The sequence below is a fragment of the Apostichopus japonicus genome, chromosome 9, assembly GCF_037975245.1.
Source record: "Apostichopus japonicus isolate 1M-3 chromosome 9, ASM3797524v1, whole genome shotgun sequence".
Classification (NCBI taxonomy): Eukaryota; Metazoa; Echinodermata; class Holothuroidea; order Aspidochirotida; family Stichopodidae; genus Apostichopus; species Apostichopus japonicus.
The window spans coordinates 11,717,513-11,742,503 of record NC_092569.1 but is presented as its reverse complement, the minus strand read 5'-3'; the positions used below and the strand labels follow the sequence as shown (position 1 = coordinate 11,742,503).

General features: G+C 34.7%; 2 protein-coding genes across 3 annotated transcripts in view; both read right to left on the bottom strand.

The window, feature by feature from the left end:
• LOC139974549 (fibrinogen-like protein 1) overlaps nt 1-10,815 on the bottom strand; it is a 40,528-nt gene extending 29,713 nt beyond the window's left edge. For both annotated transcript variants that reach the window (XM_071981762.1, XM_071981764.1), the window contains exons 1-2: nt 10,665-10,815; nt 8,284-8,564 (exon numbers count right to left, since the gene is read on the bottom strand). In XM_071981762.1, the coding sequence (XP_071837863.1) occupies nt 8,284-8,353 (70 nt within the window). In that variant the 5' untranslated portion in view covers nt 8,354-8,564; nt 10,665-10,815. The remainder of the gene's footprint in view (nt 1-8,283; nt 8,565-10,664) is intronic.
• A 6,247-nt stretch (nt 10,816-17,062) lies between these two features.
• Nucleotides 17,063-23,574, bottom strand: LOC139974551 (microfibril-associated glycoprotein 4-like). Its single transcript, XM_071981767.1, has 6 exons — nt 23,133-23,574; nt 22,247-22,312; nt 21,419-21,689; nt 20,773-21,078; nt 19,400-19,682; nt 17,063-18,704 (listed from the first exon to the last, which is right to left on the bottom strand). Exons 3-6 carry the CDS (start codon nt 21,479-21,481, stop codon nt 18,427-18,429), a joined length of 930 nt encoding a protein of 309 aa, XP_071837868.1. The 5' UTR covers nt 21,482-21,689; nt 22,247-22,312; nt 23,133-23,574; the 3' UTR covers nt 17,063-18,426.
• Between the last annotated feature and the right edge of the window lie 1,417 nt (nt 23,575-24,991).

Below are 24,991 nucleotides of genomic sequence, written 5' to 3'. Positions count from 1 at the left end.
GCAAAATTATTGCTTCTATGAGCAATATGACTAAAGGACAATCTGCTTCTCTTGATCCTGTATCCATGAATACCTCAAATGCTGAGATCGGATATTCCAATCAAAAGTTAAAATAGTTTTCATATTTCACATAGGCCGCGGTGGGGGTCGGGAACCCCCACCCCCCAAAAAGCCCCAAATGTTGATGTGAGTGCTTGACACTCGACAAAATATTGTTCTACAGAGCCTTACCTACAAATTGGTACTTAAAACGAAACTTTTGCATCAATTTGAAATGAAAAGAGATAATTACACATGCACGGCCCCCCCCCCCCCACTAATGGTGTTATGATGAGTATTTGTGCATTAACCGTGTTATAGCGGTTCAGGCAGTGGATAAAGTATTGAACCTCCTGGGTTTGATTGTCATTTCTGGAAAATGTAACCATGACTGGTGTCACACGATTATCGACCCATCATACCTTATAGGTATGCTACTCAATTTACAGAGGTGATACGTGAATTAGTGAATTAAAAATATCACATATTGTATTAGTAGTACTGTGACAGAACAATAGCAATATAACTAGCATATATTTATTTCTACACTTTAAATGTATAGTACAAATCCGCTTGGTGACTTGTTGTTGTTGCTAAACAGACTGAAGACCAGAGTACTTCAGACAAAGGTAATGAAAGCACACGACAGGAGAGAACGGGAAAAAAAAGCACGGCTGTTACCAAACTGTAGTTACGGGGACTACCATTGCAAGATAACCACAGGGTGTACCGACATCTGAAGCTTTTACTGGCTCTTACTTCCATTTGTTTCTTGTTGAACATAGAATGACGTAACTTTCACAACATAATATTTTATGTTGAACCTTTCAATGTAATTCTTTCCATACATAAAATTATATTGATATTCGACAGTGTTACCACCAGAACTCGCAACATGTCTTGTCAGGCGAAAAGTTCTGTTATTCAGTCGAAATATGTACCTTATATGCTAATTGAGACTAGTTACTAGGTACAACACTCGTTCGCGACAGTAGGTTATTGATTATGACAAAAATACTACATTGTTGTGTTAGTGAAAAAGTATCAAATTTAGTTTATTTTTTCTCGTTGTATCTTCAAAGAGGTCTACAAAATATTACTAACTTAATGCAGTGATTATTTTAACCAATTAACTGGAAGTTACTTATAGCAACCTACCCCACAATATACCCCGCCGTCAAAAAATAAGGCATCATTTATGCAAATAGCACAATCGTCAGCATAATTGAATGACATTTATGAAGACTGAAACTATAGAAAAAACTAAAGTAAGAGATCAATATCCACAGTTACTGTGTTAGGTAGAATACCAATTGCACTACTTCATTAATACATGCCATTTGACATATTGTCATATTCAAACATTTAATTGAAATTGATAAATCTTGATTTCCAAGGCTTGTAACCAACATTTTGAACCAATTTTTTATGTACATTATATTGGTAAACTGATATTTTTTTAATAAGAATGAACTTGAAAGTGCAAAGAAAAATATAGTGCTCATTGAAAAATGGTCATTAAACTTCCCAGTCAATTTTCTTTTTAATGATTTGCTTCAACCAATTTTATCATTAATATATCTACAGTAAGGTAGGTAAATAACCAGTCTCTCTCTTCATAGTAATAACAATGCTTACACTTCAACTCCATTCATTGCTCCAAATAAGGAGCATATGCGTTTCAGTGATATTTTATGAACATTCAGTATCTTTTTTTATTACTTTTCGAATTCATAAAGAGTCTTTCTGGTAACAATTGCGCGTCTGCTTTACCTGGAAATAAATAAAATGTTATCAAGTATCAAATAAACTGCATTGAATATGTATTTACTGAATAGAGAGGGAGACGCTATACGCCAAGTTTTATCCCCTGTATAAGTATACGTTTCATATTGCTGGAAGATTGATTTATTGTCTAATTCTAATGAAGATAACTAAATGTAAACCTAAGTGACAAAAGCTGATCTTCCGGCAATGACGTAATCATGATATTGTTCATCTCGTGCTCTGATGTTGGTCTTATTCGATTCGTCTAAGCAGCTTTAAATTAAATACATATATATATATATATATATTGTTGAGACAAAGTTACGTAGTCTATATTAAAGACATCACAGCATTCAACTAGGTCAATCAAAGCCTAACGGAGAACATCAATGACAAGTAGAGCGGTCAACTTAGAACAGAGAATTAAATTGTTTGGTTTTTTTTTTAATTTGGCACCAATCATCATCGATACGACGGAAGCCGGAAGTATCTATTTTGTCATGATTATAAGAATTATTTATGCCGTTTTCTTTCTATTTTATTATTAAACAAAATAACAATATGTTTAGACTTTTTTAAGTCTCCCGTAGAGTTGTCAGGCTGTCTTGGTCGATAGGTTTGGGCCTACATACATAGGGTACATTCTGTTCTGTTCTAAGTTTGTTTCTGTTCGGTTAACTATGTAGAATTCCACTTTTCTATATCAAATCATTCGTAGACAAATGGCAGCAGTTTTGAAGATTTGCTAATGGCTTATATTCTCAACCTTGTGAAATCAGAGCAGCGTGAGAAAGGCAGCTTTCACCAAATCTTGCAAATTTCGAGCAAGGATTCTTCGAGATTAATTCACTTTTATGGTGCTTTGAGCTGCTTGAATAATTAAATAATTTCCCATCCCTACATTATGTCGCGGTCTAGATAACTGTTAGTTGATTGGAAAATATAAACTATCAATGGGCCTATCTATATTTTTTACTAACATATGTCTATTTGGAGTTGTTGTGATATTATAGTCACCAAGTGGTATATAGATATATGCTGTGTTTACATTTCCTAAGGCTATTGATTAATGACAATCCTATGTTACTTAATAGCCGAGTTTGAGTGTTTCATCACCCTTTGATCTATAAGATATATAATACAGCGTATACTGTAGTTTGCGTACAATATTTGGGTTTGTTAACGTGTAAAGTTGACCTCTTTTAATCGTAGACTGATCCGAAACTTTAGTGCAGACTCAATGCTAAGTCTGATGTTAGGCTAACTGTTATCGCGTGATAAGTTAGGCAGACTATCCAAAAAATCGATTCATCTGCTGTTAGCGATCAAATGGGGGTGTCGCAATGTACGGGAGAATGTATACACCAGTCATCCAAATATAATATCATCAAATGTCGTTGAAAAAACAACCGTTTGCTTTTTTTAAATTTAATTATAGACTTCAAATATTCCCTAACGCCATACCCATATCTTGGTTTAATTTGCGCAGTCGTTACACAGCACATTATTTGTTATTGACTGACTGGTTACGTTATAGTTCTTGTCAGAGCTGAAGTCTAGTTCTAGATATTTTTACCAGGAAAAGAACGTCACAAAACTGGCAAGTGGATTAGTTATCTAAAGTTATACCACAAAACTGGCCATCATAGCGAGACAACGTTCCTCATATTGTAACATGTAGAGCATATATTGACTCGGGTTTCCAGTACGAGAACTGATACCAATGACTAAAGTTATGTTTTGACGTTTCGTTTCGTCTCGTCTATGTTGTTTTATTTGTTATTGGTTACAATTTTCGCATTATTAGCAACATTATTTCTATAAGGATAGCCTTTTTAAACATCCGCTTATCTACAGTGTGGTCTGTTAAGATAACATCATGACGAAGACCACTCGATTTGTAAATTATGATACACGGACATATTATTATCTGGTTACAGGGGTAAACGTTAAAAATTAAGTTGTTAACTCATTTATTTGTGTTGTTAATGATATTCACTTTCTTGCGAAACAAGATATGTATGTCTATAGTCCAAACTGTAGTGCAAAATAACCAGAAAGAGGGCTTAATTCAACACAATTCTATTTCCATTTAATTTAACTCACTTTACAGCATTTAAAATTATGCAATCCTTTACTGTTTACTATAATTAATTAAGACAGTGCAAGAATCCCAGGAACCAACTGCTGCAGTCACTATACTGAACCAACAGGCACGATTCTATGTACGTCCCGTAGCATAACACACGCAGTACTGATATCATGTGATAATAGAAGAACTCACTTTAATTATGCTTAATGGGCACTTTGATTTAAATTACACCCTTTCTTTGACGTCGCACTTAGCATACCGCATTCCGAAGACGGAGGTTGCTACATAAAAATATCAACAACGAAAAATCATGATATTTCAATGCTAAACTGCTCTTATCTCCACGTCTGTTAGCATGTTTCAACTATACTCCCATATTTATCTTTCTTTCATGATTTTGTATCCCCTATCTTTTCAGGTGTTTCAACGTCGTACCGATAACTCTATTAGTTTTTATCAAAACTGGACTGCGTACAAAGAAGTGTTTGGTGACAGCGAGAACTTATGGTTAGGAATGAAAAGCTTCATTACTTGACGAACCAGAGAAACTACAAGCTTCGCTTTGACATCACTACTTCTAATAAATCGGCTGAATATGCTAAATATCCAGTTTCGAATAGAATCTGAAAGCAACAACTACAAAATGAATCAACTGGGCAGTCTCAGTGGGAATACAGGTTTGTTGCATTTTCGATATTTGCGGCTTGCCATCGATAATAGTTACAGTTAAAGTTACTATTTTGCTCACAATAAACTTCTTGAAAAAAATGGTCGTTACGGTTTCTTCACACCTTGATGTAAAATATTACCTATAGACTGGATCAGAAACCCTGACAAAGAAGGTTCGGTGTAACAACCCCCCCCCCCCCCCCCCTCATTTCGCAACTATGCTCTATATAATAATGTTTGTATTAATCTTGTACAAACATATGAGAAATAAATGTAAAATTGAATTGAAATACAATGTGCTGTTTATTTGTCCCTCTCTTAAATCATACACATTTTTAATTTTTAACCTTTTTAATTTCACCAGTTCTGGTTTTATAATCTTGAAAGAACAAATAAGGTTTTGTTTCGAACGTGATTAAAGTCACTGATCTCGAGATTTCTTTAAAAATCAATTGCAACTATCTCGTCCCATCAGGGCCCGTTACTTTAAAGAGACCGTATAGTGTGAGATATTTATACTATCACCCTATCAATGGATACCGTTGGCATCAAAGACACAACATGAAGATAGTCGGTCCAACTAGCAAATGAAAAATAAAGTATGCTGAAAAATGAAGAAGCATCACCCTAAGAACAGGACATATTATGAAAGAGAATTACGATCATATATCTCCAATGAACCAGTTAAAGAGAATTAAATATGTTGGGCTAGTTAGTAGTGAACACCTATACTATAAGCGTCATAATGTTTCTTATATAACATCTGTGAAATAATTATACCAAGCAGAGCCATACATCGTGTTATAGACAAGGACAACCCGAGACATGGATAATGTCCCAACAACATTGTGCAATATATCAAGATACTTAAACTATTATTTAATGGCCAAGTATTAACCACTAATGGTTCTTGTTGCTTTGCTTCACATGTTTTCATTTATATTTTAACAGTGAAAAACAATTCAGCACGCATGACAGAGACAATGACGCATGTGGTAGATTCAACTGCGCAGAGAACCACAGAAGCGGCTGATGGCACTATGCTAATTTGGTGTGATTACTATAGTTATAGCTATTGCTGTTATTTTCAATACAACAGCTGCTTCAAGTCACTTTGTACTTATGAATACCTCAACGGTGTGTACAATCGGGGCAACGGTGAAATGATATGCTCTTATTATAGTAATTACTGCAACGTCCAATTCGTTGAGGTAAATATTCGACCATTGAGTTAATGAACAAGATGACTGTGAAACTGAGTGATTTACTAAACATTTTTTGGGGTAATAATTCAGAAGTTAAATGAGTCTGACCAAACGGAGCGTGGTTGGAATATACTTTAACAACTTAGGAAACATTAACGTGAAAATTGCAACATTCACAAAAGAATTTCTTGTGTGAAAGTGATATTGCAACTTGAAAAATCGGAGCAAAGATGTTGGTATTTCAAGCATTTCAATTAATCAGTTCCTCTTAAGTTTGTCTCTTTTAATGAAAAAGAAATAGGATGTCTGAAACGATCATGAAACAGAAGAAATATCCATAAATTCCTTTTTCGCTCGATTAAAAAGTAAAGTAATAAGTTAAATACCTGACAGCTTTTAACAATTATTATTTACAAAAATATCTTCTTAGCTGACTTCGCTTTTGGTCATTCCACATATTCGAACTGTTTACCCTCGTCTTTATAGGACAAGCAGTGTTTTTCTATTCTTGTCAGCCTCTTAGCAAAGTCACGTGACTCTGTAGAGAAACAGTTAAAGGTAGCATACGCCCATTAAAAGCCCCATTGACTTACACACTAAATCACAAAAGTAATGTTGTCTCTAAGTCTAGATAGAAGATTTCACTAGCTAAACGCTACCCATCACCGGATAGCTGACAAGTTGGCCTTTCATGGCACCATCAATTTTCCGTACCATGACCATGTAGATTTTTTGCTATCCGAGCCGGAAGTTTTCGTCACTTGTAAACAAACCTCTTCACTCAGTGGTAAAAAAATTTCCTACGCTGCTCCCGGGAGGCCTAAAGGGGTCTAAAATTGCCTCAATTGACCCAATTTTCTCACCACATGTACTTCCATTCATGCTCTTCAACATGCAAGCCACAAAAAACTAGATTATGATTAATAACAGGTCACAAAAGATGTTCTCCCGCTGCTTTTCGGCTCTTTTCCTGAAGGAGAACAATCGAGCGGATTGATATAGACTCTAATAGGAGTATGCCACCTAAAACTGACAGACAGTGAGGGTGTGGAGAAGGTGGCGCTCTTTCTAATGACACCACCTTGAGGAAACAACAAAACTAAGTAGCTGAAACTTTTTCACTGCATTTGCAATCTTCTAATATTAGGGTGGCTGGAGAATTTCTAGAGTATCAGGAATATGCTTGCATATTGTTTACCGATCAAACCAAATATATTTAATATACTGAGATAAAAAATATCTCTTATAAGTTAGAAATGATTATAACACCTTTCTAGCTGTTTCTTTTGTTTTAGTCATTGTAAACTGCAAGAAATTTACCTTCCTCTTGATACGACAAGCAGTGTTTTACTTTACATGGAAACTTTGCAGCAAAATCACATAATTCTGCATACACGAATAAAATAAAATAAAAAATAAATAGTTTATGGTATCTTAACACTAAAAAGGTAGAGTAAAAAGAGATAATTTAGTGAACGAGGTCTTTTTCACCAAAATGAAAGTACAAATGTTATATCTAGAGGAAGGTTAGAGGTGCAGAAAACATTTACTGTTTTCTTTTGTATTTGAACATGGTTTTAATGAAAAGCTGGAATAGAGTTTACAAGTTCACTTGAGTTGAATATTTTACTACAATGGTACTACGTACTGACGACCGATAACGTGTGGAGAGTATGCAACTTATATAGGACTAGCATTCTTTACCGGTTTCGAACCTCTGGATATCCAACCAGTGGCCATATATCCTATATAGTTGGTTAGGGTGTCCGCACAAAGTGGGAGTAATGATAATATAATATATATATATATATATATATATATATATATATATATATATATATATATATGTATATATATATAATTGAAAACATAATGAGAAGGGAAAATCCAGAACAGTAAATAAGCTTCCAGCCTCCACCGGGATTCGAACCCGGGCCTCCCGCTTTGTACGCGGACACCCTCACCACTTGGCTATGGACGCTGATTGTATGTATAGAGATTCGAAACCGGTGAGGAAGTTCGTAATTCCACTATATATATATATATATATATATATATATATACATATACATATATATATATATATATATATATATATGTATATATATATAATTGAAAACATAATGAGAAGGGAAAATCCAGAACAGTAAATAAGCTTCCAGCCTCCACCGGGATTCGAACCCGGGCCTCCCGCTTTGTACGCGGACACCCTCACCACTTGGCTATGGACGCTGATTGTATGTCTAGAGATTCGAAACCGGTGAGGAAGTTCGTAATTCCACTATATATATATATATATATATATATATATATAGATATATATATATATATATATATATATATAGATATATATATATATATATATATATATATATATATATATATATATATATATATATATATATATATATATATATATATATATATATATATATATATATATATATATATATATATATATATATATATATATAAAAGTTCTTAAATAAAACTCATGAAAGGTTCACTTACTTCCTGCTTGGCCAACATCACAGAGGATCATCATAATCAGTAAAAGTTTAATATATTTCGTTTCATTCATTGTTCTTATGGCTATAGTTCCTCGGAGTCCGAGTATGCTCTTCCAGGTAGACAGCGAATCTAACGTTCAGTGACGTTGTTTGTCCCGTATATGAGAAATTATTATGTTTTCAAGAAGGAAGGTTTAATATATTCACCAGATTCATTTACGTGATATATTTATTAATTTCCAAGAAGGTAGGGAGTCCACTTCATCCGTCGTCCTAGAGTTTCTGTTTAACAACAAAACGAGAAGAGACACCAGGAACTAAAGATAAACAAGTACTCATTCCAGCCTACCAGACTCATACTTGAGGAGCTCTTCAGTGTGCTTGTACGTAAGCTGATATAAAAAAAAATATCTTTGTCAAATTGCAATAAAAGTCAAAGCGACTGGTGATGAATGAGAAGTTAAGCTGCTATTGTGTGTATATATATATATGATATATATAGATATGTGTTGTGTGTCTATATTTATGATTATATATATATATATATATATATATATATATATATATATATATATATATATATATATATATATATATATATATATATATATATATATATATATATATATATACATTGGCTGTTTTACTTCTAACTCTTCACCAATTTTATTATTGAATCTCACTCGAGATCCAGCCTTTCTCTAAAAGCAGCATAGTTGTTTAACAGTTTTACCGTTATTCCTATATAGATATATATTTATATGTATGTATATATATATATATATATATATATATATATATATATATATATATATATATATTTATATATTTATATAGCTGGACAATTTGACAATGCATAATGTAAACTTACACCCAAAAAATGACAAGAGGTGAAAGGACTTACGATATTAATTGTGCAGAAGAGTGAAACAATGAAATGGTGTTGAAACTTATTAAGAACAAAAGGGTTAGGAAGAAGAAACATGTGAATATGGATGGGCACGATGTGTCTCGAAGAGAAGAGGGCTGGAGGAAGGGGAACAGGTCGTGAAAAGGAAGCTTGGAGGTGAAGGTTGGTTTAATAATTCAATTCTTAACCTTGAGAAAATGAAGTGGAATGGAGCGATGTTATACATTCACGTACTTCTTAGGGCGAACTGTTGCAATGCGATTCCGTGTAATACAGTGTGGTGTGGAAGGTTGAAGTATCGCCCAAACGTAGTGACAGTTCCTATATTGTTGTATGTAGATTCGGACACAAACAGTGTCTTGAAAGTTGTGTTGTTTTCTTTACGGTAGTACAGCCAGAGGTGGTGTTTTTCTCCACTCCCCCCCCCTCAACACACACACCTGTATATTTTTGGTATAATTGTCATTTATACTTCTTTAAAAATTCTCTGTTTCCTTTGTCCTCTCTTTCCCAAGAAAGCACAGAAAAAGATGAAGACAGTGGATTTATAGGTCTTGAATTTTTCATGAGGTGGGATTATCAATCTGATTTTCAATGTGATTGGCCTCAACAATTCAATGCAATCACAATACAGAATCAACGTACAAACGTAATGATGTCTAAGTTATAGCAACAGACTAGTACACTGAAAGTTAGTTGGGTGTTCATATTCATCCTTAACTTAAAGTAACTAGTTCAGTACAATAATTGACGCCAGCAATTTGGAAGCACTGAATAAAAGACGCAATATACAAGAACTGAGTCAATAACGCAAAACTAATGCACTGCGTCAATAACGCAAAACGAAAACACTGCGCCAATAACGCAAAACGAGCGCATTGCGTCACTAACGCAAAAAGAACGCACTGCTTTAATAACGCAAAAGGAACGCATTGCGTCAATAACGCAAAAAGAACGCACTGCTTCAATAACGCAAAACGAGCGCACTGCGTTAATTACACAATCTACCGATTAGGCCTATAGTTTGGTACACAATCACTCAGAATACTTTATTTTGATCTATCCTGTGCTAATGAGAACGCATATTACCAAAATATTCAGACTTGTTTCTGGGAAATGTTATACAATGAAAACAACACTGTACTGAGACTCTGGATACAGTTACGCTAGCACAGTTCTCGAATATCTGCATCTTTTATGTCAAAACTACAATTCCAGTAAATTCATTACAATGATCAATTAATGCCAGATCATTTCTTAAATTATATATTATATCATAAATTAATGTTAAAAGGAAAGGGAGCACGTCAAACTGCTGTCTCAACATTAATAACTACTGGCCAAGTTGTGTCAATTACGCCACGTGAGCTTTACGCCGAATATGTCTAATTAGTACTCGTAATATTAGATAAACATTACGATAGTCACGTCAAATACGTTTATCAATGATTTTACATTTTCAAAGGACTTACCTAAACTATGCTGATGCTGATCTTACTGGGAGACACTATCCAGAGACCCTCAACTACCATGCGTTCTTCAGTTGCTTCTTCAGTTATACATAGCCTAGTACGTTATACATAGGTATAAGTAACGAAAATGATTCTGTCGTAACAGCAATAATTTGATTGGTTGTACCTTGCGCATAACACGAGCCCTCATCTGTTAGAAAACAACAGTTCTTGTGATGAGCTATTTAACAGACAGAGCTGCACTATACTGTCAGGAAATGTATTCTTGGACATCCGCCGTACCTGGGAGAAGTTACAAAACATTTACAAATGCGCCCGAGTTGCTTGCATGAAAAGCCACCGGCGGCATAAGTAGACAATCCAAAGTGATTTACGTTACAAAACTTACTAAGTTAACTTTGCAATATATCTGTGATATATGTCAAGGTTGGGATGTATTTCCATTTCAAATCCAAAAGTAAACAACCATGATTGTTGATTATTTCCTTTCATTTGATATAACAGGTTTATTTCACATGGGATCTGTCCCAGCGCAATGATAAATGTTGGCAATTTATATACGTATTGCAGACAGTACTATAAAGTGTAAAGTTAAGCATGCTATTTTCCCATTCTTTATTCTGTATATTTTTGGAGAAAAATGGAGACTTCAGGGTTGTGCATTATAAATGATGAAATTGTCTTTTTAAACGTTTAAGACTTCCAAACTGATGGGATGTCATGTTGAAGGGATGGGATGAGATGGGGGTGGGGCGGGGTAGCTATCTTAAGACAGTTACTTAATTAACTTTACAACATTAACTTATGACTATGATTTTCTGACTGATATATCTTCCATCTTTTCTTATTAGATTACAGAAACTTTCTTGAAATCAAGCCTCCAATGGACCTTTCACGTTCATTGTAAAGGTCTTAAACTCATAAGTCCCTAGTACGTTGCAGCTTCCTACCCAACTTAAAGAAATCATCTTGCAAATACTGCCAATCGATCAATCAAATCAAACGAATGCACCCGCGGACACAAGCTAGCATCATTCTTAAGTGTAAGCGAACAAATAAGAAATCTATAGTTGTGTAAAACACGCGTGGGCTGCTGCGCGCGTGAAGTGGCTTTACCTTCTTGTGTTTAAGATGTACATAATTCAGCAATCTAGCACATTCGACGCTAAAACCTTTCTTATCGTTACTTCACTTCTGACTTCAGTTTGACGTTTATCTCAGTTACCATGGCAACCATATAATATGGTAGTACTTGCCATACTTACTCCTCATATATGTGAATGTTGCAAGTCGATTCAATGGTTCCCGTTGGAATGATAGCAACAATTGAAGTTTGAATTTTGCCACCATAGCAACCATATAATTTATTACTATCTGACATCTGACATCTTATACCTGTCAAGGTTCCAGGTTAATCCAATGCAGCCTGTTAGAGTTAAAGCAAAAAGCTATTAATTGCTAATTTGTGTACTGACCATTGACCTTGACCTCAATAAACATGGAAACTACATATAGCTGCATACACAATTTGGAGAAAACGGGGCCAGCCGTTTACTTGGAAACGCAATTTTCATTCAAACTATATCCTTGACACATGCCCCAGTTAACATTACGGCAACCACAAATTTTGATACAACTTGACATTTCAGCTATGCCTGCGAACGTTGCTTGTCAATTCAACGTTTTCACTTTGAGTTAAAGCACAAAACCCTTTTCACTTAATTATACCTTTGACATCTGACCTTTCGTTCTTAGAGAAACGAACTCTCATCATGGGGCACCTTCCTACCAAGTTTCAAGAAACCGACCCAGCCGTTTAGGTGGAGTCATTGACACAGAACTGCTGATGTAACAGATACGCAAACACACATATGGACAGATTTTACCCCCTCCCCCCAGAACGGTGGTCACCCTGCCATAGATGACCCACGAGACATTAAATATTACTATGGCAACCGGTGCTATGGAAACAGAGAGCCGCAATAGGTTCAATTTACCAAAGAAATACAATATCTTATCCTTCATATGGGAGCGATGAGCATAAAATTGACTGATCAACAACATCAGTATGTTACCATTACTGTTCGGCATCAAAAGCACGGATACATAAGATATATAGCAACCCTCTAGTTTAGGCTAATCGAACTCATTTTCCACCAAGTACATGTAAGTACACCTCGTTCCAATGATCATCACAACGTGTGTAACTAACGTATGGAAATTGCTCAATTTCACTGGAATATGTGATAGTCCTACCAGGCAGTCCTAACTGAAGGTGCTCACAGACGGTTATTTAGGCTTCATAGGAATATTTCCGTGGCAGGCAATTATTCCACATGGTGTTTTTGATAACCGTTAGTTGAGTTTGTAAAAGAGAAAAAGATGGTAAGCAGTACAGGTAATTGAAAAGGACGTAGATGATTACGTGAAGAATGTCAATAATTTGATTTGATTTGATTTATTTGATTTTCCACAGATAATAAATATATACATGTGGAGGGAAGTCCTCTAAGAAGCCAATTCAGGATTAACAAGGTAAAGAACTCCCAAACATAAATAAAAATATAATTAATGTCTTAATAAGGAATAATTAATAACATACAATATAAACGATGTATCAATACTGAGAAATTACTTCTTTTTTAGCGTTTTTCTAAATTTTTCTTTAGATGGTTTAGATTTTATAGTAGCAGTTAAATCATTCCATGTCCCCATAGCACGATTCTTTAAACTTAACGTACCGAATGTTGTATTACATAATAAAGCTCTCGGGGCCATACCTGACACATTGTACTTACTTTGTTGTGGTTACCATGAAAGCTGATCTAGGTTAGCTTTTAGGTGACTTTAAATTGCTCTCCCAGCCACACCCACCACAGTCGGTTTGCCATTCGTCTGGTTTCATATACAGAAATGCACTGTGAACATTGTGATGTACAAGGCAATTGGTTACCTTCCCAGCTAACCAAACCCTCTGGGCTCCCGGTTTATAAGTTGTGGTGTGCTTGACCGGCACTTCTAGTGCGGTGACTATGTATGGCGATGTTAATAGTAAAAGAGTCATGAAAGGCTGCAGGAAGTAAGTCATTCCAAGCCTTGTAAAAGAAAGTGGCTACATTCAGCCTAACAATGTCGCTAAATTTTAATAAGTTGAGCAATTTGACAAGTGAGCTGGTGTGTTCACGATATTCAGAATGAGTTATATGACGAATGACTTTCTTTTGTAGAGTTTCAAGAGGGTGAAGATAAACATTATGGGTGCCAGACCAAATTATAGAGCAATATGAAAAATGGGGGAAAACTAATGTTTGGTAAAGCATTCTAAGAATATTCTGAGGAAATTAGTGTTTCAACTTAGAAGTGATACCAACATTTTTCGCCACAGTGTTTGCAAAATTTGATATATGTTCAAACCAAGTAAGTTTACTTTCAATATATAATCCGAGAAACTTAATACTATGTACATGCTTGATAGGCTTACCATCCATCAAAATGTCTTTTTTCCAAGAAAAAGATTTACTTATATTGAAAACAATGTAGCTAGTTTTATCAAGATTAAGTGAAGCTTATTAGTTGCAAACCAGTCGTGTAAAGTATTCAAATTATTGGATTCGAAAAATATACTAGTGTCATCTGCGAATAAAAAAGTTTTGCAATATTAGAGATATGATAGATGTCATTGATATATATATATATAATGAAAAGAAGTCTCCTAATATTGAACCTTGAGGAACACCACATCGGATTTCAGCATAGTCAGACATGGTGTTCTTATACGAAGTATAATGTAAACGTTTCGATAAGTAGCTGTCCATCCAGTTAAGGGTTGGTCCTGTAATACCGTAGAATGATAACTTGTTTAGGAGAATACGATGGTCAATGGTATCAAATGCTTTTGACAGGTCTAAGAATATTCCAATACATGTTTTCTTCTTATCAAGGCTATCGTATAATTTATCAATGGCATCTGCCAGGGCAAGCTCAGTTGAGTGACCAGGGCGGAATCCATATTGTTTCTTGCAAAGTATATCATTAGCATCGAGAAAATTTATAATTCTGTTGAATTTTAGAAAAACTGATAGAATAGAGATTGGTCGGTAGTTCTCGTAGATATTGGATTCTCCTTTTTTTTTAAATGGGTAAGACCTTAGCAATCTTCAGCTTGTCCGGGAAATCCCCAGTGGTGAACGATATGTTACAGATATGAGTAAGAGGGGTGACAATGAAAGGTAATACCTGCTTAACAATATCTGGCTTGAAATCATCATACCCAGCTGCCTTCTTTGCTACACGTAAAAGTTCCTCCTCCCTGACAGGGTAGGTGAAAATGGAGTTTCGCGTACTAATATTACTATATATGGGGTTGTTTGATTTTGCAGTATGATTGATTTTGCTGGCAAGTGGGGGTCCAAGGTTAATAAATAAATCGTTAAAGCCGTTTGCAATTTCTTGATCGTCGCTGGTTTCGTGATCGCCGTCTTTGAAAACAGATGGGTACGATGATTTCTTACGGTCTCTCTTAAGAACCTCATTGATTGGGCCCCAGGTATCATTTACATTATTGTTACTATCTTTGAATTTGTTATAAAAATATAACCTTTTAGAAAATCTTATTGTGTGGTTTAACTTGTTTCGGTAAGAAACATAAATTTCTTTATTGCTATTTGTAGGAGCTTTTGAGTAAAGTCTGTAGAGATGGCTTTTTCTTTTAATAGATTTTAGTATACCCTTAGTAATCCATGGACATTTTCTCTTTCGCCTATTTCCTTTAGTAATTAATAGATGAGGAAAACACTTATTATAAGTTAAATAAAAAGTGTTAAAAAATGAGTTGTAAGCTGAATTAGCATCAACTTTAGTTAACACCTCATCCCATGTTTCCTTCTCAATGTCGTCGATAAATTCTGATATGTTGTGTCTGTTAAAATTTCGTAAATGAAAGGGTTCTTTTGTCTTCTTTGTCCTGTCAAGAACCTTTAGGAATATAGGCAAATGATCACTGAAACCAGTAATGAGTATGCCTGTAGTAAGAGAGGAATTAGCATTCGTTATAATGTTATCAATAACAGTAGCTACATTACTACTAAAACGAGTAGGTTTTGTTATCGTAGGGTAAAACCGTACGAGTGCATAATGTTTAAAAAATCTCTAGACTTACTAAAATTGGACAAGTTCATGTTATAATCCCCCATAATATACGTTATAATATACGTAATAATTAATAAGCTTTGTAACAGTCGGTGCACAGCTGCCAACAAAATAGCGGTTTTGACATCACAATGCACGACAAAATCAATTTTAAAATATCAAACACCAATGAGACTTTTTAACACCATGTATTTACACAAACGTTTATCATAAAGTACATTTTACATCAATCTGATACACATAAATAACTCAAAGAAGTATTTCGGCGATAAATATTGTCGTGTAAAAGTAAGTAATAGAAAGTGCATCTTTTTAGATTGTGCCATCATGAAGTTTCGGATTCTGAAATACTTAAGTTTCGTACGTGTGTCTGACTAATGCAGCAGCAGCGACATCAGTTCACCTCTTTAAGTGGTTTTGTGCTTGATAGGAATACAACAGGTTGGTTTCTCCCACTGGTAGATAATATTCCTACAAAATCAAAACATTGTAATTTTTTTCAAAATGATAAGTTCTTTGAGACAACGGAGTGATCGATTTTCTTTCTTTTTAAGTCCCAGATGTGTTTTGAGAGCTCAGTTGCTTTTGATAACGTAAGTTGCAGAAATATTTGATGTTGTTGTTGTAGCTTGCCTTGAAGCTTCTACTAACCAGACCGATTTATACGGCTGTCTCTTGACCAGTTGTGACCTTTGCTTTGCACATTATATCGCTGGAGAGACATTCCCCGGACAAGGGGCAGTCGCTCTATTTTCTGCAATTGCAAGTTATTTCACTGGTCTCCTGGTTTGCTTTCGATATAATCTTGTTATTGCGGGCTTTTATAATATGCCGCATATTCCTTATACATCTATAACCTATTTTGATGTTGCTCTTCTTATATATATTGAGTAATCGATCACTCCAACTCTTGGGAAACCCTAAAAGCAGTCTAATACATATAAGCGCAGCTCCGACCAGTGTAATCTTTCTATGGAATAAAGTTCTTCATATAAAGAAGCAGAGCCGACAAAAGCTCCAACTCAATAAACAAGCGTAGCGAATTTGTATCCAAATGTCGTCATAGCAATCGTTCAAAGAAACCACCTGACCGTCCACAAAGGAAATAGTCGTAATTGCAAGATTCAGTTGACTGATAATCGCCGCAGTGATAAGAAGTCAATGTGCTTGAAACTCTGACTAGCCACCAATAGCGTGTTTATCCCTCCCTCCCTCCCTCCCTCCCTCCCTCCATCCATCCCTTATATATATATAAATGTTTGTTAATTAAAGAGTTCGCATGATTTGGGAGAATCGATTTAATACACTAAATGACAAGGAAAAGATTATCTGAGTATTTGTTAACATTTGCAAAGTTGATGATTTCCACTAATTTTTAAAAAGTTATAATTACTTCGAAACCATCACAATTGAAACACGTCCAATTAATTACAGTGTAAACTCGCATGATTAATAATAATATATGGTATCACAATGAAAGAGCAAACACAAATGCTACATTAGGACCACAACAAACACACATTACATGTCAATTCAACAATAGATTTAACAAATTCTATGCAGGAGCCTATCTTACAATTTGCTTATGTTGATATGATGTCTTCTCAAATGTCGAAAATGGGAAAAACTTTCGGAAAACTGTTGATTTGAACAGTGATACGGCAATACCTAGTAACGAGATTTTGGCATCTAAACAGATCCTTGTAGTTTCCTTAGTTTGGAGGGTACATTTTCATTTACGAAGTGTAAATTGTTTTTTAATTTAAATAAAATAAAATTCTCAGTTAATTTAATATCAATGGGAAATATTAATATATTTGGAAACAGGTTCTCTCAGTATTTGTTAACATTTGCAAAGTTGATGATTTCCACAAATTATTAAAAAAGTAATAACTATTTCGAAACCATCACAATTGAAACACGTCTAATTAAATCTCAGTGTAAACTCGCATGATTAATAATAATATATGGTATCACAATGAAAGAGCAAACACAAATGCTACATTAGGACCACAACAAACACACATTCTATGTCAATTCAACAATAGATTTAACAAATTCCATGCAGAAGCCTATCTTACAATTGGCTTATGTTGATATGATGTCTTCCCAAATGTCGAAAATGGGACAAACTGTCGGAAATCTGTTGATTTGAACAGTGATATGGCAATACATAGTAACGAAATTTTGGAATCTAAACAGATTCTTGTAGTTTCCTTAGTTTGGGAGGGTACATTTTCATTTACGAAGTGTAAATTGTTTTTTAATTTAAATAAAATACAATTCTCAGTTAATTTAATATCAATGGGAATATTTTGTTGTTGTAATGTAAATAATTGACTAAAACAATGATACAAGAATACGTTACTCTACTGTATTAAAACTGAACATGACAAAATCTGAGGCAATATGAATCTGCTGAAATTGCACTCAATTTTACCTTCATATGACGAAATATAAACGAGAACGAAGGATATTATTTCAGGCTCGATGTGGGGTTTCCGGCTCGTAAATATCTCTAGGAATACACTTTAAGTCTTATTCATTTAATCTGTGGTGAAGCGTCTGCTTACTCCGTCTACAGATACAGAAAATTTGAAGATATTTGCTATATTTAATCACGTACAGGTCGAATCTTCATCTCGCTGTATTTGATGTTATGGTCAGGTTCTGGTAGGTTGTTCCAACAGATAGTGGAATAAGACCCACAACAATACTTAATGTAAGGAACGTCACTAGCGAAGTATTTGCCATTGAGATTAGATCTACAGCACTCGCTGTGCCACCATGCGCCTTGGTTGTCTACCGCACAGTGTCGAGTATCCATATCATTATCTTTATCGTAGGTACTAAAGAAACTGTTGAACTGAAATTTCAAAGCATCTTCGCCGTCTGTTAAGACAAAAGAGAAAAGATACATAATACACTGACGTTTCAGCCGCATAACCCTTTTCCACCCTAGTGCGTATAATATCAAATATCACATATCAGTAAGAAACTCTTAATCTCAATCTCTTTCATATTAGAAATATTGATTTAAAATAAATCACACGATAAGAGTGTAATACTGAGGGGTCACGGTAAAGTCATATTACTCCACACAAGCTATAAAGTTCCTAATCTTTACTCTCTTTATATTGATGGTACGGTAGAGTGATATCTATGACAGATCATGAAGAAAAACGCCCCATGCATTAATAGCATTTTTACGAACAAACTATACGTTCAATATTTTGCTCATACTTAAACATTCGTCAAAAACTTATACATATACATATATATATATGTTTCGTGTTTTTTCTACAAAAAGTTTTGATATCCAAATAAAGAATATAAACCTGGAACAAGTAAATAGCTCAATTATAGAGGGACAATAAACAAGTTCCAAATATATGTAGAAAAAGCCGCCGTGACAATGTCGTTATTATAATTATGTTATGATTGAAAAAAATAGTATATTTTATGATTGTGCTTAATAATTTGTTCAGATAAAAAACTATTTATGAAGTTATTTACATTAATGGAGATAGAAATTGGTAATCAAGATGGCAAAAGATGGAGCCATCTCCATTACTTATTTAACTCACACAAGGGTTGTTCTACTCCTGCTGTCCCGTTGTAAGTTCCTACCGCGGACAGACGATACTTGTCAATTTCATCGTTGATACGGAACGAGTCATATTCAGCGAAGTATGGAGTCCCTTCCCTGTCGACCAGATCAATCCGGATTTGATAGTTATCTTGATTGGTAATGTAATACAGCTTGTCATTACACATCCAAAATTCATGAACGATCTGACCAAAGCCTTCCTTGTAGCTGGTCCAGTTACGGTAAAAATCAACAGAACCATTAACTCGGCGTTGGAACACCTGAAATCAAAATAAATTAAGGACTTCCTAAGATTTATCATTTTAAAACTAAGAAGTCATGGGGATGTTTCTCATGTAAATTAATATACAGAGATGAACCAGAATGAGTCAGTTTACCGAATACTTTAAGAATATAATCGAATATGAGACATTCCATAATAAACAGAAAAAGAAGACTGACATTTTATGAGCTTATGCTATTTTACTTGAAGGAGCAACCACAGAAAAACAAAATTAACAGAGAGTTCTTTCTTTCGTCACTATTCTGTTACACTGTATCTTTGTAATGCTAACTGTAATGAATCTAATTGCCAAAGTGAAAATAAGAATTTGAAAAATAAATGGGAACCAGTAAGTACATCCAGACTATACCACCAGAAATTGTCTAAAATTGTTTTGTTTTAGTCAGCTATATACATACAAAATTACTTAGCTGTAATGTTGAACCCTTGGAATAACAACACATGTGTAAAATAATTGTGCTATGCATGCAAACATATTATTTAACATTTTAAATGAAGCTAAAAAAAATTTTCTGTTAGATGTTCCATAATATTTGTTATCATAAATTTTAAATGTTTTCTTAATACACGTGTTTTGAGTAATGCAATACTAGTATATTTCTTCTTGAATTCGGTCTTCTCTGGTTTGTGATATTTCTACTCCCTTGAAAGCAGTATAGCACACTCGACCTGCACCTTCTTGCTATTCAACATTACTGTCTGCAGTCCATTTAAATACGTTTTTAACATCTTTCCCATTGTCATATGCAATCTATGCTTAACAAAATCAATAAGTTAAGATAAAGCAATAGGGCAACAACTTATCCGTTTTAGTATTAAAATTCAGTTTAAGATATGAACTAAAATCCTTAAGTTTTTATTTTCATATATACATTACATATGTATTGGTCCATAATGTCATCGTATACCTGACTAAAGGAAGTATCAGCTAATTTCTCAAAACCAAATTTTATGAATTTTGATTATGTGACACGGCAAAAATGACTGTAGTTGATGTCATCTGTGATTCATTATTTGTGAATTATATACCAAAGGCCTACAGAAATCTAGATTCTATTATGACTGACCGTCCATCCACCTCCGTCAGCCATGTTGCAATAAACTAGAAATGGTGATCCAGGCCCCACGGTTGGTTTAATGGTGTAGATACCACTTTCGTTAAAACCAGCAGTATATACATCTTCGCAGTCAGTGAGCTGCAAACATGTTTTTCCATCACCATGGTAACCAGCCTTGCAGTAACATTGACGAACATTGTTTTGTTCCTCACACTGTGCATTGAGACTGCAACTGTATTTGTCATCCCAGGTGACACTGCCGTTTATACAGTGAGCCATTCTTGTACAATTAGGGTTGACATAAAATCCACCGGCCTGTGAAAGAGCAACGTGGTTGTAAACAGTGAAAGTAAATTATAACAATAATATGAATAACTATAACGATAATAATGATAATGATAACTTTTGTGACGAGGTTGACGACGACGACGATGACGATTAAAATGACGATCACGATGACGACGATGAGGATGATATTTTTTTGCTGTCGGCATAAAGAATGGATAGCAGTATATCAAAATTAACGTAGAGTCAAGGGGGGAAACTGGCAGAACACCGTCATTTGTAATTGAATTTAAACATCTGAAAGTCATTTATGTTATATAAAGTGACTTCTCGATATCTGGCTGCAGAAGTAAAGACTTGGGAAACTCACCGAAATGCTTGCATTCACACTGGTTATTTGACATGTGCAATTCGCAGGTGCCGCACAGACCATTTCATTGTCATCATTGTAGCATCGCAGCTGACCACGTAGGCAGACAGTCGGGGTTGATAAACGAGTCGTGTCGATTGACTGAGAGGAGCTTTCAACTGGCGGTGAGGTGGTGCTCTGCGTGGTTGTTTCAAATGAGGACACCGTAGTGTCAGGCAAGAGGAGAGTGTGCTAATCGGCGGTGAGGTGGTGCTCTGCTTGGTTGTAGCATCTTAAAGGTAGAAAACAATGAAAGGTTAATTTTTAAAAGGTAAATTAAGAGTTCTGTACTATCTCTGTACTAACAACCTTCTCAAATCTTGAGAAAGCAGATGTACTATTCCGTTGGTATTTCACATATTTCATTAATCAATTCCTCTTAAGTTTGTCATTTTTATAAAATAGTAGGATGTCTGGAGTATGATACAACCATGAACAGTAGAAATAACCATACATTCCTTTATTCCTTTTCGTGTAAGCTTCTTAGCAAAACAGTAAAAGCTGACAGACAGATAGGGTGTGGATAAGGTTGTGCTCTTTCTAATGATATCACCTTGATGAAACACCAAAACTAAGTAGCTAAAACTTTTTCACCGAATTTGCAATCTTCGAAAATTAGAGTGCTTGGAGAACTCGTGAAATGGCAGGCATGTTCTTACATATTGTTAACCGATCAAATCAAATATATTTAATAAATGTAATAATGATATTTCTTTCAACTTTAAAGAGTAAAGCACCTTCCTAGCTGTTTCTTTTGTCTAAGTCATTGTAAACTGTCAAGAAATTTACCTTCCTCTTGGTACGACAAGCAGTGTTTTCCTTCACATGGAAACATTGCTTCAAAGTCACATAAGTCTGCAGAAACGGAAACAAAATAATAGTTTATATTATCTTAACACTGCAACGGTAGAGTAAGAACAAATAATTTAGTGGACGAGGTCTTTTTTACCATAATGAAAGTACAAATGTTATATCTAGAGGAAGGTTAGAGGTGCAGAAAATATTTAATGTTTTCTTTTGTAGTTGAACATGGTTTTAATGGAAAGCTGGAATAGAGTTTACAAGATCACTTGAGTTAAATATTTCACTAGAATAATAGTACGTAAAGACGACCGATAACGTGTGGAGAGTATGACATTTATATTGGAATAGCATTCTTTACCGGTTTCGAACCTCTGGATATCCAACCAGTGGCCATATATCCTATATAGTTATATCTTTCAAGATCCGGCTTAAGGAATCACAAATGATTTTGAGTTGGTTAGCATCTTGTTTGATCTCAAGAATAAGGCAAAATATGTCACCAAAAACATAACTCGCATTGTTCGATACATGTGTCAAGCGTCAACAGTGAAAATACGACCTTCCTTACCGGTTTCGAACCTCTGGACATACAATCGGCGTCCACAGCCTAGTGGAAAGGGTGTCCGCGTAGAAAAACGGGAGGTCCGGGTTCGAATCCCGGTGGAGGCTGGAAGTTTTTTCACTGCTCTGGAATTTTCTTCTCATGACGTTTTCAATAATATATATATATATATATATATATATATATATATATATATATATATTTGAATGGGTGTCAACATATTCCCCAAACCAGTGCTATATATATATTTATTTGAATGAACTAACGTATTATAAGTTCTTAAATAAAACTCAAGAAAGGTTCACTTACTTCCTGCTTGGCCAACATCACAGAAGATCAGCATGGTCAGCAAAAGTTTAAAATATTTCGTTTCATTCATTGTTCTTATTGCTATAGTTCCTCGGAGCCCTAGTATGTTCTTTTAGGTAGACAGCGAATCTAACGTTCAGTGACGCTAACTAAAACGTATATGAGAAATTATTATTTTTTCAAGGAGGAAGGTTTAATATATTCACATGATTCATTTACGTGATACATTTATTGATTTCCAAGAAGGTTGGGAGTAAACTTCATCTGTCGTCCTGGAGATTTCTGTTTGACAAACAAAACGAGAAGAGACACTGGGAACTGAAGATAAACAAATACTCATCTCAGCTACCAGACTCATATTTAAGAAGCTCTTCAGTGTGTTTTTTTACGTAAGCTAATGAAAAAAAGATATCTTTGTCAACACATGTTGGCAATAAAAGATGATTCGTACATCTACAATTTCAATTAAATATATATATATATATATTGGATACATATATATATATATATATATATATATATTTCCAACTCATTACGATTTTCATTTATATATATTCATTTGCCTTTCTCGTTTACCTCCATTGCATTAACATAAAGTCTGTTCAAAGTATCTCTTTCGAGATCCGGCTTTAGGAATCACAAATGATTTCGAGTTGGTCAGCATCATGTTTGATCTCTAGAGTAAGGCAAAATATGTCACCGAAAACAGAAGTAGTATTGTTCGATACAGGTGACAAACGCCTACAGTGGAATTACGACCTTCCTTACCGGTTTCGAACCTCTGGACATACAATCAGCGTCCAAAGCCTAGTGGTTAGGGTGTCCGCGTACAGAGCGGAAGGCCCGTGGTTCGAATCCCGGTGGAGGCTGGAAGTCTTTTCACTGATCTTGATTTTCCAACTCATTACGTTTTTCATTTATATATTCATTTGCCTTTGTCATTTACCTCCATTGCATTAACATAAAGTCTGTTTAAAGTATCTCTTTCGAGATCCGGCTTTAGGAATCACAAATGATTTCGAGTTGGTCAGCATCATGTTTGATCTCTAGAGTAAGGCAAAATATGTCACCGAAAACAGAAGTAGTATTGTTCGATACAGGTGACAAACGCCTACAGTGGAATTACGACCTTTCTTACCGGTTTCGAACCTCTGGACATACAATCAGCGTCCATGGCCTAGTTGGTTAGGGTGTCCGCGTACAGAGCGGAAGGCCCGTGGTTCGAATCCCAGTTGATTTTCCAACTCATTACGATTTTCATTTATATATATATTCATTTATATATTTTCATTTATATATATATATATATATATATATATAGGCCTATATATATACCACCGTAGCTTAGTGGTACAAACTTTTCTGGAGTGTGTTGATCTTTAATAATTTATTCTGAAGCCATGCCTGTCCATGATAACTAAAATCGAAGGGAACATATTGTATTGATATACAGCTTCTTTTGTGTTCAATATACCATTCAGAATATTCAATATTGGCGCTGATTAATTATCGCTCAAACTCTTGTGAAGAGACAGCAGTTAAGGTTGATATACATATCATGCAATCATATATCAACAACGTAATAAATAAAATGATATTTTCGGTTATTCACTATCAATAAAATTGAAGAAAATCGAAGTCTTTAATAAGGTGTGATTCTCATCTGAACATATTAAAAATTGATTCAATGGCAACTGCAACAAAGATAAATTTACAAAACCATTCTAAGTCTCTCGATAGCCATGCCACTCCATGGTAACCAAAAAATCGAAGGAAACATATCGTCTTGAATAAAGCTTTTTTTTGTGTTCAATACACCAGTTAGTATATTCATTAATAGATGTGAGAACTGACTAATT

What these genes read in the sequence shown, in the direction of transcription:
- LOC139974551 (XM_071981767.1), bottom strand. Translation starts at nt 21,481, where the DNA reads ATGGTCTGTGCGGCACCTGCGAATTGCACATGTCAAATAACCAGTGTG. An exon ending in GTGTGAATGCAAGCATTTCG is followed by an intron (nt 21,079 to 21,418) that starts GTGAGTTTCCCA and finishes GCTCTTTCACAG; the next exon opens with GCCGGTGGATTTTATGTCAA. An exon ending in CTGACGGAGGTGGATGGACG is followed by an intron (nt 19,683 to 20,772) that starts GTCAGTCATAAT and finishes TTTTGATTTCAG; the next exon opens with GTGTTCCAACGCCGAGTTAA.